Genomic DNA, 19,138 nt, shown 5'->3' with positions numbered 1-19,138 from the left:
GTCGTTCCCGCCTCACCACAGGGCGAGGACGAGGGGAGGGAGAGACTCATCACATAACAACACAGAAACATGCTGGCTAATGGAGGAGGAAGAGAAGAGGGAGTTATTAGAGAGGGAGGGGGGAGGGATTGCTATTGTAAATACAACAGCATTGAGTGTCAGAATAATGATATTTTAATTAAACAACAGTTTACACAAATGTGAATAAAATAAATACTGAGGTAAATGTGATGTGTGATGTCCTCAGTGGTCGTGAGAGTTGTTCACTCTGAGTTTGGGATTGTGGGGAACCAGTTGATTTATTTAGTTTTTAAAGCCCTGATGGGGGACAGCTGGAGGGGGAGTTTGGTTTGGAGGGAGAGGGGAGGACGTAGGGAGAGAGGAGGACGTAGGGAGAGGGGAGGACGTAGGGAGAGGGGAGGACGTAGGGAGAGGACGTAGGGAGAGGACGTAGGGAGAGGGGAGGACGTAGGGAGAGGACGTAGGGAGAGGACGTAGGGAGAGGACGTAGGGAGAGAGGAGGACGTAGGGAGAGGGGAGGACGTAGGGAGAGGGGAGGACGTAGGGAGAGAGGAGGACGTAGGGAGAGAGGAGGACGTAGGGAGAGGGGAGGACGTAGGGAGAGGGGAGGACGTAGGGAGAGAGGAGGACGTAGGGAGAGGACGTAGGGAGAGGGGAGGACGTAGGGAGAGAGGAGGACGTAGGGAGAGAGGAGGACGTAGGGAGAGGACGTAGGGAGAGGGGAGGACGTAGGGAAAGGACGTAGGGAGAGGGGAGGACGTAGGGAGAGGGGAGGGGAGGACGTAGGGAGAGAGGAGGACGTAGGGAGAGAGGAGGACGTAGGGAGAGGACGTAGGGAGAGGGGAGGACGTAGGGAAAGGACGTAGGGAGAGGGGAGGACGTAGGGAGAGGGGAGGGGAGGACGTAGGGAGAGAGGAGGACGTAGGGAGAGAGGAGGACGTAGGGAGAGGACGTAGGGAGAGAGGAGGACGTAGGGAGAGGACGTAGGGAGAGAGGAGGACGTAGGGAGAGAGGAGGACGTAGGGAGAGAGGAGGACGTAGGGAGAGGGGAGGACGTAGGGAGAGAGGAGGACGTAGGGAGAGAGGAGGACGTAGGGAGAGAGGAGGACGTAGGGAGAGAGGAGGACGTAGGGAGAGGGGAGGGGAGGACGTAGGGAGAGGACGTAGGGAGAGAGGAGGACGTAGGGAGAGGGGAGGGGAGGACGTAGGGAGAGGGGATTGGGAGTGTGGTCGAATCCCACAGCTCAGCCTGCTTATGTTTTCAGGAACGGAGGTTTTTCAGTCATATAGTATATAAGTAGTCTGTGTAACTTAGAAAGGCATCAATAAGGCAAAGAAACCCTTGAAAACGTAATGTGAGGTTTATCCAATGCCCTTGCACTGTTATCACCCAAAACTGCACAGTACATTTATTGTTATATTCCATAACCTGCCCATAAATCTGTGCATTATATATATATATATATATATATATATTACATGTATATCTATATTATTTAAATAGAATGTCTTATACTCTCTGTACACAACCCTTCTTCTTATCTACCACTGTAGACATGTCCTCTGAAACGTGCATTTCTCTAACTCCACCCTGTTGTACATAATTCACCTCAACGTCTCGTTCGTCTCCATTCCTCCAGAGCGAGGGGCGGAGGAGGTCTGTGGCTTCAGGCAGCCCGGCATCATTCTCGGCTTCCCTTATTTATTATGAAATAATAAATTAAGCTTTCATGAGTGTCTCTTCACCATGGTCACATGGTTTTATCTATTTTTTACTAATTATATTTTTGAAAAAATGTTTTGCAATTGGAATAATGATTACTGGACATAGTAAGCGTAAAAAATATATTTGGTGTTACAATTGCAAGTTTTCTCTTCAAAATATTTTTTCTACGATTTTTGATGTGTTATTCATGAAGATACACAAGAAGGTATGGGAGGAGATGCTTCATTTATTTATTTCATAGCCAAATGTATCTATTTATTTTCTCATTTTGACTCACGTGGCATTCCATAGAAGTCATCACATAAATATGGTTAAACAACCGATCAGTTCACTTTTTAAATGTAGTTGAGTTGTAGGAGCTGATAATGGCCTGTAGGGGGCAGTCGGTACACATAGTTAATACAATTAAAATACTTAGTAGCAATATTGATGTTGTATAATATATTAACATAGGTGGATTACGTGAATATTGTTAAATAATATGCATGGAGAACCATTACAGGAGTTTAGGTTGACATTAGCCAAGGTAAATTACAGAATAAAACTAACTGCACCTAACATTGAAAATTCATTGTGAAAATGTAATTAATAATTATAAATAATTTATAAAGAATAATTGGGAGAACTTTACAATATATTTTCTACATTTTCTACATACAATCTAGCTACTTATTTGAAATACTTATATTAAATATTAAATACGAATATTTAATTTAATTATGTTAACAAAACATAACAAATGTTCAACTTGTCAATAATAACAATAATAATAATAGCAATAATTACCAATGGAACAAGGTTTATTTAATTATTTTGTGAAGTTACAAAAAATATAACTTGACATATCAAAACATTAAAACATTCATAGTCTTTGGAATACAATATATAACCTATTCACAAACAACTGCATGGAGCAGGATTTGGGGACTTAAACAATTCTGCTTCATGCATCAGTTTGTGAAAGCCGATGCAGACTGTAGCCTTTGATTCATGGTCCAGCCTCTGGATGCTGGTACGAGGCTCAGAGGAAACTGTTGATCCTCGTTATTAGGCTGGTCTAGAACCCAGAGGAGGCGCTGCTGCTGTTCAGTCAGCTGAGGTGGACGGTGGCCATCCTTCTGGTGGCTGCAGCGGTGGAGGTTGAGCCCTTTAGTGTGTGCTGAGGGGGTCTCTCGGACCGCTAGAGTGTGCTGGTTCAGGGGTCCTGGCATCTCCTCTTCTCCTTCAGTCTCCATGGCCTCAGGGAGAGGCTCCTGTCTGACATACCGTGTGGAAACGATTGTAACCAGTTCACTTAGCTCAATGCATGAAGCTAAAAGGTTCAAATGCAGGAAAGTAAACATGTAGAGTACATTCATGTTAAGTCTGTCTTGTGTCTGTGTCTGGCGTCAGTCTCCTGAGGTGGTGGTGTCAGTCTCCTGAGGTGGTGGTGTCAGTCTCCTGAGCTGATGGTGTCAGTCTCCTGGTGGTGTCAGTCTCCTGAGGTGGTGGTGTCAGTCTCCTGAGGTGGTGGTGTCAGTCTCCTGAGGTGATGGTGTCAGTCTCCTGAGCTGATGGTGTCAGCTCCATTCCAGGCTCAACAGGAAACAGAAAGATCCATAGCAAGACAAAGAACAGTTTGTTGAATCCATTGCAGTGAATAGGCGTGTGGACTGGTGAATGATGAGGTCTACCAGGTGCCTCTCTCTGTCTCCTCCTCCATGTTGAAGGAGTGCTCCTCTGCTGCACATGAGGCTCCGTGGAAGAGAGGATTCCCGTGTTCTTCCACCTCCTCTTCTGCAACCCTCCGCTCCATTTGTTGTGGTCCTCTCCTCTCTCCTCTCCTTTGGTCTCTGAAGGGTTTCCATTTCTTCTTCCACACACACACGCGCACACACACACACACACACCCACACACACACACACACACACACACACACACACACACACAGCAGCCTATATGAAACTATCAGGACGTGAGATATGAATCCCCCCTCCCTCTTACATACTCCGTAGCTCCCAGTCCGACAGCAGAGATTAGGTTATTTATCGGCGTGGTAACCGTCCGTGATCACCCTCACCAGACATATTCACCTGGCTGCTCACACCACTCGCTGCGTTAAGCTGTCGTTGTACCTTTGGTTACCATGGAGACCAGGGACCAGGGGGCTGAGCGCCCTCCAGAGAGAGCGTGGAGGGGTCCATCAGGGTCCAGAGGAAAGGTTCCAACACTAGTAAATCAATCCTTGAAAGTAAATCCAGTTATTGTAACCTTGGAGTAGCTAAGGTTAGATAGGCTTAGCAAAAATAAATGTGAGGCCTTGAAATAGGCTGGCAAAGTCGAGGCAACTGTAAAGTAGCTAATACATAATTTGCATTTAATTAATTTGTACCATTTAATCGTGTAACTATGTTTAATTGCAATCGTCCAAAGTGTGGCCCTCCGCTTACTTTGCCAAAGTAACTGTGGCCCTCAGACTAAAACTGTTGCCCACCCCTGCCCTAGAATCACAAACACAGAGGGTCACCTCGTGGTGTGACTGATGACCTTCATGAAACAGGTCCTGGTCTGACTCTGTGGTACGGTGGCCTGCATGGGCCATCTCACACACTCCCAGAGAAGGAGAGGTTCCTCCTCTGCAGCTCAGCACCAGCGCCTCAAACACACACCTCTGTGTGCTTCAACATGGAGGCTCAGGGTCCTGTTAGACGGGGAGGCGGTGCATCAACCAGCCTGCAAGGCTCGTCTCTGGAGAGACGCCAGCAGCCGGGGTCTGTTTCCTGTCGGCTCGCTTCTAGAACTCTCTCCATGTTCTGCATCGGGCGTATGAGTCTGATGTGGAAATGCACTTGCTGGTATCCTGATTATTAATGTTGTGTAGACGAAGCCTCTGTTGTGCTTTTTATTCAGTGTATCCCGACCTTAAAGTGTAAACTGATCCTCTGCTGAACACATGAGAACATTCAGTGGATCCACTGTTGTTTATCACCATTATGCTTTATTAACCAGTTACATACACAATAAACACAAGGACTCAAACAATAGAAGCAGCAGACATTACTAATCATAAACAGGTGTGCACGTATCTTTATTAACTGAACATGTTCTGCTGCTGTGTTGTTCCCAACAGAACACAAGGAATCAATACTCAGTTTAAAGTCATCACAACATGATCAATAGCCTTTCCCAGACCGCTTGCATTATGAATATAATATTAAATCTGCTTTAAATCAGGTTCCATATTTGGTTTATTAAAATAATCTGATATCAAAGCCTTTTTGTATGAAACTGTTAATGTCTGAAAATATACAAAATATTGTAATATAAACATGTTTAGATTAGCCATCGATCAATATTTAAAATACATTTGACGTTAGAAACAGTCTTTGTAAAACCTGCTTAGTTAACCTCATATAAGATCTTAAAAGTCTCTTCCTTTCAGGGTTTATCAAGATCAACGAAGCCCAAGAAAAACGTACACGTGTGTGCGTGAGCGCGTGTGTTTATACGTGTCTGTGTGTGCGCGTGTTACTGTGTGTGTGTGTCTGTATATTTGTGGGTTTATATATGCGTGTGTGTGTGTGTGTGTTTATGTGTGTGTGTTTATGCGTGTGTATGTGTGTGTGTGTGTGTGTTTATGTGTGTGTGTTTATGCGTGTGTACACAGCAAAAAGGGATGTGTCAAAAAACAACACACATGGTTGTGTTGATATCATTTTGACACATGTTGTGTAGATTTTAGCACATAATGTGTTATTTTTTATTTTATTATTGACACGATACATGTGTCATCTGATTGGGGGAAAATAATTTGTTTAATTTTTTTTTAAAACAACATGTTCTTTTGTTTTTTTACAGTAGTACATGAAATAGCCTTAAAACGAATAAAAATAAATAAAAGTAAATATTTTTGCATGTGAATAATCTAGTTTAAAAATTTAACGGTCCGATCACGTCATGCTCCTTTTGAATTTCTGCATTTGACCCATGATTTGACCGCTGTCAACGCGCTTTTCACTCTTGTTCGAGGGAGGAGAGGAGGATGGAGTCGGAGTCGCAGCCACCTGTAAGTTAAGTTTTTCATTTGGTGTTCATATTTATTAGCAAGATAACATGCAGAAAATAACCTTTAAAATATGTTAAGGAGCTAAATAACGTTTGTAATGACTATAACCTGCTCCTGGTTAGAGTTAGCACAATAGCTATCTGTTAGCTTCAATAAACTTGGTGACCTCCCATGCAGTAACTTAATGATAATACAATATACGGTACATTAACGGTCAGGCTATGCCGACTTTTGACGGGGAAAATAGAAAGGTTTACAGCATAAAGTATATCGCCAGGTCAGATGGCTACACATTTCCCGTTGCTAACGTTTTTTTTTTTTTTTTTGCTGTAAATTGATATTAGCAGGCCAGCCAGAGGTAAGCTAAATTAGCTAAATTAACGTTAACCTCTGAACATGATGGGAAATAAGCCCAAAAACTGCGCCATTGCCAGTGTGCAAGTTACTTTCAAAATGTATTGGACAATATCCCCGTCGGTGTAGAGTAACGCTTCACTTTTTACATTACTTTACTGTTAAATAACCACAGAAGTAACGTCATGAATGATTCGGCAGAATCAAAGCGGAAATAGCGGTGCTTTTATTTTGAAGAACCAGGACAACTGGTTATGTTAATGTATGTTAAGTTAACTGCTGTGAACTCGAAGCTACCGGTCAACAGAAGTCGTTAACGTTAGCAGTTGGCGGAAAGTACCTACACCGAGAACGAGACGGTAACGTTACGGAGGAGTGGCGGGAAGGGGACGGGGGAGGGGAGACGTGACGTGACGTCGCTAGCCGCGCGGTGGCTGACGGCGAAAGTCGCCATATTGTGAGGCCACTTGTCGCTTGTTGTCAGTGTAGGTAACGTTAGCATCCGTGACAGCTAGCGAGGCTAACGTTACTAGCCTCCCGACTCGGTGCTCGTAGCTTCATCTGCTCTCAAGGAGTGAGTGAGTGAGTGTGCGTGCGTGTGGTGTGGTAGGGGGGGGGGGGGGGGGGGGGGCTATGTTTGTCTGATATGTATGTGTATTAATGTTCTGTAATTAATTTATTTTGTTGACGTAATTAAAAAGAAAAGTAGTGGCGGTGGGGGGCGTAGACGTTTCTGAGCGGAGTTTTGAGGGAGCTGAGATGAAGCTAACGTTAAGTGCAGCAGAGTTGGGGGTTGCTCGCCCCACTAGAAATAGATGTGTGTCACGGTAACAGTGCTTTGAGCTCGAAAGTCCCCGACTGCACAGACTCTAACCTGCTTCCTTAAGTGCATGTGACTCTGTGTGTGTGTGTGTGTGTGTGTGTGTGTGTGTGTGTGTGTGTGTGTGTGTGTGTGTGTGTGTGTCAGAGCAAGGGGTTAAAGGCTGTGTGGATTTTGTGGAGCTGGTTGATAAGAATGACATGTGTGCGCATGTGTAAGAGTGATGATTCTTATTGCTTTGGATCCTGTAGCTCTTTTTTTTAATGAAAACTTTAGCTGTGCTAGCAATTTTTGTAAAGTCAAGGAGGGCTGCACAGTCCAAGTTCATGTAGTCAGATTAGTTTTGGGTTGAGATTTATTTATAAACTCATCATACTATACAATGAGTGTAAATAGCATTTCCCCCTCTTTTCTTCTTCCCCAGGAGGACCCAGACCACGAGCCTGGATCAGTCAGAGTTCTTGCTACTGTCTTTAAAAATGCAAAAGAGTGTTCAAGGAAGATTTATACTGTTCACACTCTTGAACAGCTTATAACTCAAACCACATCAGAGCAACTAGGTTTTGCATTTGACAGAGTTCTGAAATATCACACTGATTTCCAAGAATTTGTTGATGTTGACAGAAACACAGCAATCAAGAACTTTGATAGATTTCAGGTCTTCATGTCAAGCACAGAAGCACTATCCCAAACAAATGCTGGCGAGGCCCATCAGATTCAGGTATTTGTGTTCATTGTTCATGTGAATATATTCCAGGTCTCTTTTTAGGGGTGGGCAATATAACCTGAAATCTGAAATTTGCAGTCACATGTACACATCACTAGTACTGGAGGAATGCATTTATCTAACATCAGTATGGCAAAATCTGGGATGGTAAGAGAATCATAATGTCGGCAACAGGCAATCCTGGGCGTATCACCCACCCCATGGCTCTATACTATACGTAATAGTATTTTAAAGGTTAAATTCACCTCCATCATGTCTCTCCATTATTGTAGCATGTTCCAGTGCCAAGTGAACAGCGAGGCCTGCAGTCTCTACTTCAAAGCAAAGCACCAGAGATACTTGAAGAACACAAGATAAGAGGAACACTGAAAATTGAGTCAAGGAGGCTCCTTGTCAAAATATGCATCAGTCACTTGGTGGAGAAGCATGGATAGTAAGTATATAAGCTCAAAAAATATTGAACGACTTTGAATTGTACTTAATAGTCATTGCCCTGACAGATGGCAGTTTTGGATTTTGCTCTTCTCTGTCCCCCCAGTTACCCACCAAATGATGAAAAGCTTGCTCTCGCAAAGAGTATCATCAACACTTTCCCATCCTTGAAGGTTCAGATTGATGGAAAAGGAGATGGATTTGTAAGTAACATGATCTAATGATTTATATGGCCTAAATAACAGTCAAGTTGTTGTTTTTTATCTCATTGTGTATTTTCAACACTTACTGTACACTATTCAGTATTCAAAAATTTTTTTTTTGTTGTTGTCATTTCAGGAGCATTTTTATGATCCATCATCCCATTCTGGATTCTGATGGAAAAAACAGCCCAATGAGCACACCACATGATATGTACATTATGAACACACCACATGATACGTACATTACGAATATAGTTAACCCGTGTTCTAAACTAACACACACATAACCAGCTATTCTTCAGGTCAAGGCCTGAGCCGGAGGCCGGATGTCCCAACATGGAGAGATGCTAGAGACTCAGACAATGCACCACACATTCGCAAACCCTGGAGCCAGTCTACTGATAACATAGCACCCATAACTCCCAAGATATTCCTTGGGAACCCATCGCACCTGGTCAGAAGGAACACTGAGCACTCATAAATTGTATCAGTGCCCAGAGACTCAAGGTCAAGATGTGCGCTCAGAGACACACACAAACACCTACCTTAAGCACACACACCTCGTTAGGAGGAGAAACACAGCATAAGACTATACCACACAGATCATCTCCCACTCTTCTGAAGCAGAACTTCCAAGGAGGCGAAGCTCCAGACGACCTCAGCGCTGATAGGGACTTAGAAATATTCGATCTCTCACGCTTTATGTACCTGTATCACTTTCACCATTTTACTCAATAAATCCGAAGCCCTCGTGCTGATAGCATTTATCACCTCTCCGTCTCATTTTCTCTGGTCAAGTAGCTAGACAGACTGATTTTTCCCAACAAATTGGTGACCCCGACGTGATTTTTTCCGAATTGAACCGCAACTGGGAAAACCACAGAGGACGGAGAGAAGCACGCCCCGGGCCCCCGGAGCGCCGGACCGATTCCTGCAGTCTCATCTCGGGCGCCCAACAAAAGGTAGGCAGAACCTGTTGATAAAATTCGAACTCTGCATAGTTATATAGGAACCACATTAGGAGATGAGACTGTAAGAACGATCTGCTACGGGCTGTCCCGCGGGGATGAATCCTACTGTAACCCATTGTTAACCCGTAAAACCCGATTGACCTTAAAATGCGTGGCATATCGAATATTATCGCTGTAGTGAAGCCTCGGCCTGTAATTAAGTCGGAGCTGGGTGATACAATACCGCCGACCGCCGAGGTAATGAAGTGAAGTGAAATGAAGCCTCGGCCTGTAATTAAGTCGGAGCTGGGTGATACAATACCGCCGACCGCCGAGGTAATGAAGTATAATGAAATGAAGTGAAATGAAATGAAGCCTCGGCCTGTAATTAAGTCGGAGCTGGGTGATACAATACCGCCGACCGCCGAGGTAATGAAGTATAATGAAATGAAGTGAAATGAAATGAAGCCTCGGCCTGTAATTAAGTCGGAGCTGGGTGATACAATACCGCCGACCGCCGAGGTAATGAAGTGAAATGAAATGAAGCCTCGGCCTGTAATTAAGTCGGAGCTGGGTGATACAATACCGCCGACCGCCGAGGTAATGAAGTGAAATGAAATGAAGCCTCGGCCTGTAATTAAGTCGGAGCTGGGTGATACAATACCGCCGACCGCCGAGGTAATGAAGTATAATGAAATGAAGTGAAATGAAATGAAGCCTCAGCCTGTAATTAAGTCGGAGCTGGGTGATACAATACCGCCGACCGCCGAGGTAATGAAGTAAATGATGTTTAGTTTGGCCATATATATATTCATTGCATATGCGGGGACGGACGGACGAAACACATGGGTTGACGCAGATTAAGGACAGATTAGGGAGAGAAAGAGACCGAGAGCCGGTGTGTGAGTGTGCCTGGGAGAGACTGAGAGCCGGTGGGCGAGAGAGAGAGAGAAAGAAAGAGACTGAGAGGCGGTGTGTGTGTGCCTGGGAGAGACTGAGAGCGAGCGGGCGCGCGAGAATGGTGTGCGTGCGGTGCGCACTATCCTCACCCAATTAGAGAATAAAAGAGATAAATAAATGAACTGATATTAATAAATACTACCTCTTTGCGATGCTGCTTTAACCTACGGCTTGTTCCGTTGAGATGAATGAACTGATACTGATAAAATAATGCCTCTTTGCTGCGTTGCTTTGACTCACGGCATGTTCCGTTGAGACAAATGTATTGATAAAAATAGATAATGCCTCTTTGCTGCGTTGTTTTGACTCACGGCATGTTCCGTTGAGACAAATGTATTGATAAGAATGGATAATGCCTCTTTGCTGCGCGGCTTTGACTCACGGGGTGTTCCGTTGAGACAAATGAATTGATGATAATAGACGATGCCTCTTTGTGGTGTTGCTCGGAACGGCTCCTGGTTCTGTCGGAATGGGCAAATCGATAATTAATAATGTTGAACGACGTCCCTTGGCCGTATAGTATACATGTTATGAGTTAATCAAGAATGTTGAATCACGTCCCTTGGCCGTGTTGTATGCCTATTATGAGTTAATCGATAAAGTTGACTGACGTCCCTTGATTGTGTTGCATACTTATTATAGCATAAGATCTGTCTGTGTTAAATAACGTTTCTTGGATGTGGTGTTTCCTTTTACCCCCGTTGAATCACGTCCCTTGGCCGTGTTGTGCGCCTATTATGAGTTAATCGATAAAGTTGAGTGATGTCCCTTGATTGTGTTGCTTGCCTATTATAATATCAGTCCTGACTATGTTAACTAACGTTTCTTGGATATGTTGTTTCCCTTTTACCCAACCCCTTTTCTCCCCACTTCTCCCAAGTTGAAAAAATAAAATAAAATAAATAAATAAATAAATAAAAGGGCGACTCTTACACCTCTCCTCCGCCCTCGTATGTTAAGACAAGCCCAAAAGAGCTCGTTGTTCCCCGGCCGCCGTTTTTTGAGTTCTCTCACTCCAGAGACCGAGAGACGTGAGAATATGTGAGCGTGTATAGGAGAGACTGAGAGCGAGTGCGTGTGTGGGTGTGTGTGTGTGTGTGTGCGTGTGTCAAGCAAGCGCGCGTCTGAGTGTACGTGCATGACAGGGGACGACAGTGTGCATTTGGGTGAGTGTGGACGCCAGTGCGTACGCGTGTGTCAGCATGTAGGCGTTAACGGGTGTTTGAGTGTGCGTTTGCGCAAAAGACAGCTTGAGAAGGAGAAAAAGAGGTTGTGTGTGCGTCAATGAGTGTGTGTGTTGTTGAGGAGAGAGAGACAGAGAGTGTGTGGGAACTGACCCTATGCCTAAAAAAGGTAGTCCCCGCCCGCCATATTTGTAGTTCTCTCATTTCATAGAGTTGTAGTCCCTGTCCGCCATATTTGAAGTTTTCCCATTTGACAAATTTGTAGTCAGCAGCAAGGACAGTAGAGATAAGAGGGGAATGCAGCCTGTGAGGGAGTCACAGGGAGACAGGCAGAGAGATTTAGAGGTTATTATCTAGACTCCATAACAGGAACAATTAGCATTTAAAGTTGTCCATAGCATGCACACCGCTCGTCCACAGAAGTCCAGGGGTCAACCAGCGCTGGGGACTCTTTTTAAGAGTTCAGGGAAAATCCTCTCTCACCAATCTGAGCAGAAGGACCCGCCCTAAAAGGACTCGGGGACTGCGGGGTTAATGCACAGTTCAACAGACCTGAAAAGGTTTAAGTACCAAAAAGACAGCACAAATAATAATAATTATTATTTTTTTAATTTTAAATCCCTGAGGGATTGCGGTAATAATAGACATTATATTAAAATTGATCATATAATCTAGACAGAGAAAGGCCGGGTAGTAGGCCTCATCAGGGCCACTGAGATAAGGGAGGTTACGCCCCTGCACAGAGTGTTGGAACACACAAGGTGGTTCTGAAAGCATATTTCAGATGAAACAATAGAGTTAATAAGGTAATGGTCTTTACTATAACTAATCACAATTACATTTGTGTCAACTAAATTGTAAAAGATGTTCTGATATTCACATTATGGCTAAAGGGGAATACATATCAGTCATACAAAATAATAATGTACAAGTAGGACAATTAGATGGATTATGGATTGGATGGGTTAATACTACATCTGCTGGGAAGGGATCTAATGTACAAGCTAGGTTCTCAATTTTCATTCGGAAGTAATGGGTTTACCTTTCAGATGCCACTACTACTGCTGTTACGCTTTCATAACATGTTAACATTCAATAGTATTTTCCTCCTCACTCCAACAGAAAGTTACTTTCTGATTGGCTCCGTCATCCGCCCACTTACACACACACACAGGGTAACCGCCCTGATGTGTCTCCATTATACACACACTTGGCTGCATGAGTAGCTGGGCCTGAGGACTCTGTCTCCATCCCTCCACTTTGCGATCTATTCCACCTGATGGGTGGAAATTGATTGTATCCCAGGCACGACATCCTGCAGTAAGCCAGTATGGAAGGCTGGTTAGCCAACGACGGGTAAGATCCCACCTTGAAACCCCGGGACAACCTAAGGCAGGCACAGTCACGATTACTTGGCAGAGTCACTGTGAGCATTGACTCACTTGATCGTGAAGTGACGAGCTGCAACCATCATAGGAAGAGCCGGGTGGGGTGAAAGGTGGAGGAGGAACAGGAGTCAGATATGTTGGCTCAGGCAGCTGAAGTGGTGGACATGTCACCTTGTCGTTTATAAAATGGTATATAACTCAAGTTACGTTTTCGGTTTAGTGCATGACTTTGTTCATTTCGGGAACAGTGTGGTTTTACGGCGGCTGATGGTAAACCCACCAATATCGGCCTTTGGTTTTGGATATACTGGCTTTGATTTCCCTTCCCACCAGATTGGTTTTATTTAAAGGTTGTTAAGGTTAGGGGCTTCAAGGTTGGTTGCACTAATGACGTTTTCGGGTTTGCTTATCAGTTAATAAGCAAGGAGGGAAGTAGTGAGAAATTAGAGCAAAGTGTGGATGCTGTAATCACACTTGACTTGTGTAGATGCACTACCACTAGCACTAATGAGTTATCACACGCATGCTACTAGACTGATGCATCTAACCCTGCATGAAATGCTTACGGGTCAACCCAAGCCTTCACCTATTATTCAAGGCCCCATACGGGACCTCCATTAGAGCAATAAGTAATAGGATTAAGAAAATATGTTTGTCCACTAACTGCTGTACATAAGTTTATATTCCAACAATAGAAACACGAGTTCCAGAGCGTGAGGGGGAGCCAGATGCAGAGACGCCCGGAGCCGACCAGCCGAGCCAGGATTTGATTTTGCTTTGATTTGTTTTGTTGTATCAACACACACTTACACAACACTTAACCATACACATGAAAAGACAAAAGATTTATTGGGGATTGATTTGATTTGCAATATTTATGACATATATAGCCTCATATTTTGCTGTTTGTTTGTTTGTTTGTTGTTGCGATTTAGCGGCCCTACCAGGCCGCTAGGAGGAATTGATTTGCTTTGGTTTATCTTTCAGATTTAATTACTTTGACTTGATTTATCTTTTGATTTTAATTACTTTGACTTTCGGTTTTAATGACAAGAAGAAAAAAAAAAATATATATATATATTATTATTATTATTATTATTATTTATATTATTATTTTTTTTTAATTTAGATTTCCTTAAGCGTTTTTGCTTTAATTTCATAATCTCGATTTCTTACTGCCTATTTTGTGTTCGGTGTATTTCATGCTGGCGCGGACACGATGACTTTGTTAAAGATAAATTTCAGGAAGGCCCCCGCCGCGCCCGCCACACCATCCCCTACAGCAGGAGAAACAACAGCCCCCTCCCTACTCCGACGCAGCCCCCCCTCATGCCCCTACTGGACCTGCCTGTCCAGCTTCCCCAGGACGGTCAAGAAGACCAACTAGTGCCTGTGAGCTTTGGCTTAGATTATGACAACCCCTACCTGCCCCCCATCCCCGCCGTCGACTACGTCCCTGCCGGACCGGACATCTTCCTGTGATGTGCTGGTGGTCTCCCCGGAAACACGGCCCCGGCTTCCTGTTTCCACCTTCGACTGCTCCCAACCCGCCCCCCCCCACCCTGCCTGTGAAGTGCTAGTAACCTCTCCAGGAGGGTGGCCCCATTCCCCGTCCCCGTCTACGACGTCCCCCCTCCTCCCACCTGATGCACCCACGCCGCTCGGACCAGGGATCTGCGTTCCAATACCAGGGGCCTGGCCCGTTCCCTTAGGGCTTGAGGGCTCCCCTGGCTGTATTTGCTTTTGTACGCTTCACTATTTTTAGCCGCTCCCATATCTATGCCCGTGTCTGTGCCTTTGACTATAGGTCCGGATTTTTTATTATTATTATTTTTTTCCCGACGTCTGTCGGGTACGACGGGAACTCGAATGTTATTGTTTATGTCGCCATCCCACTGAATGAGGGCCTACCCTGTATGTTATCCCATGCGTGTGTTTGCTTATTATTATCCATCAGCCATTATACCCCTCGTATCCCTACTGAGTTTAGTCGCCTAACGACGGGCTGAGGGGGATCGCCATTTTTCTGCGGTCATGTTAGTCTTAGTATTAGTCGCCTAACGACGGGCTGAGGGGGACCGCCATTTTTCTGCGGCCATGTTAGTCTTGGTGTTCACCATGCCTTTTGAGATTATTTGATGATTCGTTTTTATCCTGCACCGCACTTAGCCACACACATGTAGAGATGATGTTTTGTTAGGGATTAATTTGACTTGTTATAAGGTTCCCCGCTGTATTGCTTATGTTCACCGGGATAGCGCCCTGCCGGGACATCGAATAAACGGGTCGTAAACTAGTATGGGGGTGGTACCGCCCATACTCCCATGTGACTCCCTGGCAGGGGCTAATGAAGGATTTCCCCGCTGCTCGTGTATTGTTTATTGTTTATTTTGATGTTGCTTGATGTTTTTTGGGATGGTTTGGAGTCAGTTTTGTGGTTGTTTGTTGTTCTCTGGTGTGTTTGTTGTTTGTTTTGTTGTTGTTGGATGTTATTATTCTGTGTTCATTTTGTTGTTGTTTGATGCTTTTTGAGGTTGTTTGGCGTTGATTTTGATGTTGATTGTTGTTTTTTCTCCCTTAAATCGCATATTTTGGTTTTGCCTTTCCTTTTGTGTAGTTGTGCGGCCGGGATGCTCGCATTGTGGGGCCGGGGTGGATGCCACCCCCTAGGAGGGGTGTGTATGGCATACTCATGTCCGAAGCATGGGTAGCGTTTCTCCCATGTGGTTCCCCATACACCCGGTCAGGCGAGTTATTGTGTTATTGTGTCCCGTGCTCACAGGTTGTTTGTTTTTATGATCGGTTTTGTCACCTTTCTAGTGTTTTTGCCTGTGCTACACTGCTGCATCATGCGCTGAGGTCATAACCCCTCGTATCCCTTGTAAGTGAAGTCGCCTGGCGGCGACTTGAGGGGGATATGATGGAAAAAACAGCCCAATGAGCACACCACATGATATGTACATTATGAACACACCACATGATACGTACATTACGAATATAGTTAACCCGTGTTCTAAACTAACACACACATAACCAGCTATTCTTCAGGTCAAGGCCTGAGCCGGAGGCCGGATGTCCCAACATGGAGAGATGCTAGAGACTCAGACAATGCACCACACATTCGCAAACCCTGGAGCCAGTCTACTGATAACATAGCACCCATAACTCCCAAGATATTCCTTGGGAACCCATCGCACCTGGTCAGAAGGAACACTGAGCACTCATAAATTGTATCAGTGCCCAGAGACTCAAGGTCAAGATGTGCGCTCAGAGACACACACAAACACCTACCTTAAGCACACACACCTTGTTAGGAGGAGAAACACAGCATAAGACTATACCACACAGATCATCTCCCACTCTTCTGAAGCAGAACTTCCAAGGAGGCGAAGCTCCAGACGACCTCAGCGCTGATAGGGACTTAGAAATATTCGATCTCTCACGCTTTATGTACCTGTATCACTTTCATCATTTACTCAATAAATTCGAAGCCCTCGTGCTGATAGCATTTATCACCTCTCCGTCTCATTTTCTCTGGTCAAGTAGCTAGACAGACTGATTTTTCCCAACAATTCTTGGAAATGAGACTGCGTAACATCCGCCGAAAGCTGGAAGATGGTCAGCGCCGCTACACAAAGCGTAAGATAACCTGCGACAACAGACCAGGGTCAGAACAGGAACAGGGTGACAGCAGTGTGACCAGTGAGTGGATCACACTCATGAAACGGCTAAGGCCCTCTTCAGAGAACATTCCTTCAATCAAATCAGCAATGGAGAAGACGTACACCAGGCGTAGGTCATGGATATCAAAGGAGACTCCCACAATGGCTGAAATCTTGAGCGAATACCCACGCTTCTTGGATATGCCGAGTCTGGTAGGTGTCATATTGCAGCTCAGTCATTATTCATAATTTAATTTATATTTTACATATTTTATATTTTAAATATTTAAATGTTATATTGTTAATAACACGGTTGATTTAGAATATATTCTGAAAATGTCTCTTTATGTAAGTTGGATATCGAGTTCGGCAAAATGACGGACGGAAAGACTGACCTGTTCATCAGACGATGGGAAGCCAGCATCATTCCAAAGCTAAAAGCTGTGGCTGCCATGGAAAGAGGTGATGTTGCATCTCTTACGAAGGGGATGGAAGACCAAACAGATGGTATGTGTGTGTGTGTGTGCATGCATTTATTTTCTTTATTTACATGATCAATTATGATGATGATAATAATATGGCATGTATGTGAATAGAATGTAGGAACCCTCGTCCTGTTTCCTATTTAGCAGTGATGTTTTTGATCAGTGTAGTACTTTCTCAGTAGCCCAATCCATGCTGTTTTACATATGAAATATCCACAGCTGTAGTAAGTCCTGAAATCAGTGCCAGAAACTATTTTGGGAACACGAGGAGTAATTTTCAGCATTTATGTCAGGGCTTGTAGATACTGAAATGTGGTCCATTGACTTTGCATTAGTTTGTGGCTAGCTAGACAAAGCGGTAGGTATCTAGTTCTGTGGATATCTAATTTTCTGTTTTCATTTCATTTTCAGATGAGAAGTGCTACACGATGCTGGTTGTCCTCACACATCTTCTGCCACCAATACCTGGGAGTCGCTGCAGTGTGAAATCTGCAATATCATTCCTACTGGATTTTGTACCGGTATGTTTTGTAAGACTGAGCACCTTTTAGGTTTTTAAAGATGGTTTATGAATTTCACAATACAAAATTACAAATACAGTATATCAAGCAAATAAAGTGCAACCAGTGCCTAAGTGCAAAGGATTCATAAAGTGCTATCACTTCATAAGGCCAGTATGTGTCAGGGAACACTTTGAAATTTGTCCACACTTCTTCTCCAGAGGTCAGCAATTATCGGTTTGATTACTGTGTTGTTGTCAATTACAGTCTGCTGTTTTACCATAGTACATCTTGTTTTGCATAATTTTATATCACACCACACCTATAATTATTTGTATCTCTTCTGTATGTTTAGTATGTTTAGCAATTTATCTTCCCTCTGTTATTTATAATGTCTTACACTTTTTACTTAATGCAGTATAGCATGCCAATTTAGACTTAAATTTATTTCTGATGGTGCTTTTTGAAATCGTTAAATGTATCTATTTTTTCCTCATCTCTTAAGCTTGGAACCAGCATTGCATCCCTCTCCAGCGACCCCAAGACAGCATCAAGGACCCAACCACAGCTGATCTGCATCGGCAATTTGAGGAGCACAGCACACCAGTACGTCATCATCGCGAGGAATGATGGAGTGACCATTCCTGTAGATGAAGGCCTGACATGTGCCGTAGACAAGCTATTTAAGCTGTACTGGGTCTGCAACTTGTCCTATCCACCACAACTCAGCTCTGTGTTCACCTTCTTTGAATACATCTATGACGTGACCATCTCAACCAAGAGGAGATCCAAGGTACTAGAGCTTATCTCTAAGCTTCAGGCTGCTGAGTAGCTCACGAGAGAATGTACATATGTCCAAGGTGTAGTCAGTCAATATCTACAGAAGTAAAGACACTAATTTGGCATTTACGTGAAATACATGCCTTATCAGATGGACAGGACTTGACTATCATCTGCAGCCAAGATGGTTGCCCAAGGATGTACCACAACTTCAATTCATTTTCCAAACATCTTCATAGAGACCACCAGTCCACACCAACATTCTTGGATAATGTGTCTTTCCAAGCTAATGACCAAAGTCCAGCAGATACATCTAAGGCAGGGCCATCTAATATTGAGGACTCACCAGACTTTATTCCATGTAAAACTGCCATTCCTAGTGACTGTGTTGCTTCTTTTCTGGCAAAAATGTATTCTTCATCAAATACGACTTTAATGGATGTAACAAAAAGTGTTAGTTGTACACAAGAGATGCTAGAAAGGACTGTAGAAAGTTTGCAACATTCAACAACTACATTGTTGAATAATCTGCAAGTACCACTTGACAGTGAGTCTGTCCAGTCATTAATGAGCAAATTTGAAAATGCTAAAACTGTGTTTAAAGATGTAGACACACCTTTCAAAATGAACAAATACTTTTCAGAGAAATTTGGTCTTGTGAAGCCAAAAGAAATATTTCTTGGTCATAGGGCAGACACTGGAAGAAAATGTGGACAAGTAAAACAAGTGTTGGCAGCAGACACATGCCAGTATGTGTCAGTAATTGAAACAGTTAAATTTTTATTCAGTAATGACCAGATGCAAAAGGTTTACCTACAGGGTAAGAAAGATACTGTAGGCAAAATGCACAACTACTGTGATGGCTCTCAGTTTTTATCTCATCCGCTGTTTAAAACATTT

At 43.8% G+C, this 19,138-nt stretch overlaps 2 protein-coding genes across 3 annotated transcripts in view; one reads left to right on the top strand and one right to left on the bottom strand.

Moving 5' to 3' along the window:
• Positions 1–19,138, bottom strand: part of LOC311369512 (protein NLRC3-like) — a 131,792-nt gene that overhangs the window by 63,352 nt on the left and 49,302 nt on the right. The window lies entirely within an intron of this gene.
• Positions 16,393–18,290, top strand: LOC311369696 (uncharacterized protein; the record flags this gene model as incomplete). Its single annotated transcript, XM_084487915.1, has 4 exons — positions 16,393–16,686; positions 16,827–16,980; positions 17,370–17,479; positions 17,964–18,290. 4 exons carry the CDS (start codon positions 16,393–16,395, stop codon positions 18,288–18,290), a joined length of 885 nt encoding a protein of 294 aa, XP_084344041.1.

Source organism: Micromesistius poutassou, assembly GCF_964030765.1.
Source record: "Micromesistius poutassou genome assembly, chromosome: 24".
In the NCBI taxonomy this organism is placed as follows: Eukaryota; Metazoa; Chordata; class Actinopteri; order Gadiformes; family Gadidae; genus Micromesistius; species Micromesistius poutassou.
Note: the sequence above shows the minus strand (reverse complement) of the source record. Positions and strands in the feature narration are given on the sequence as shown.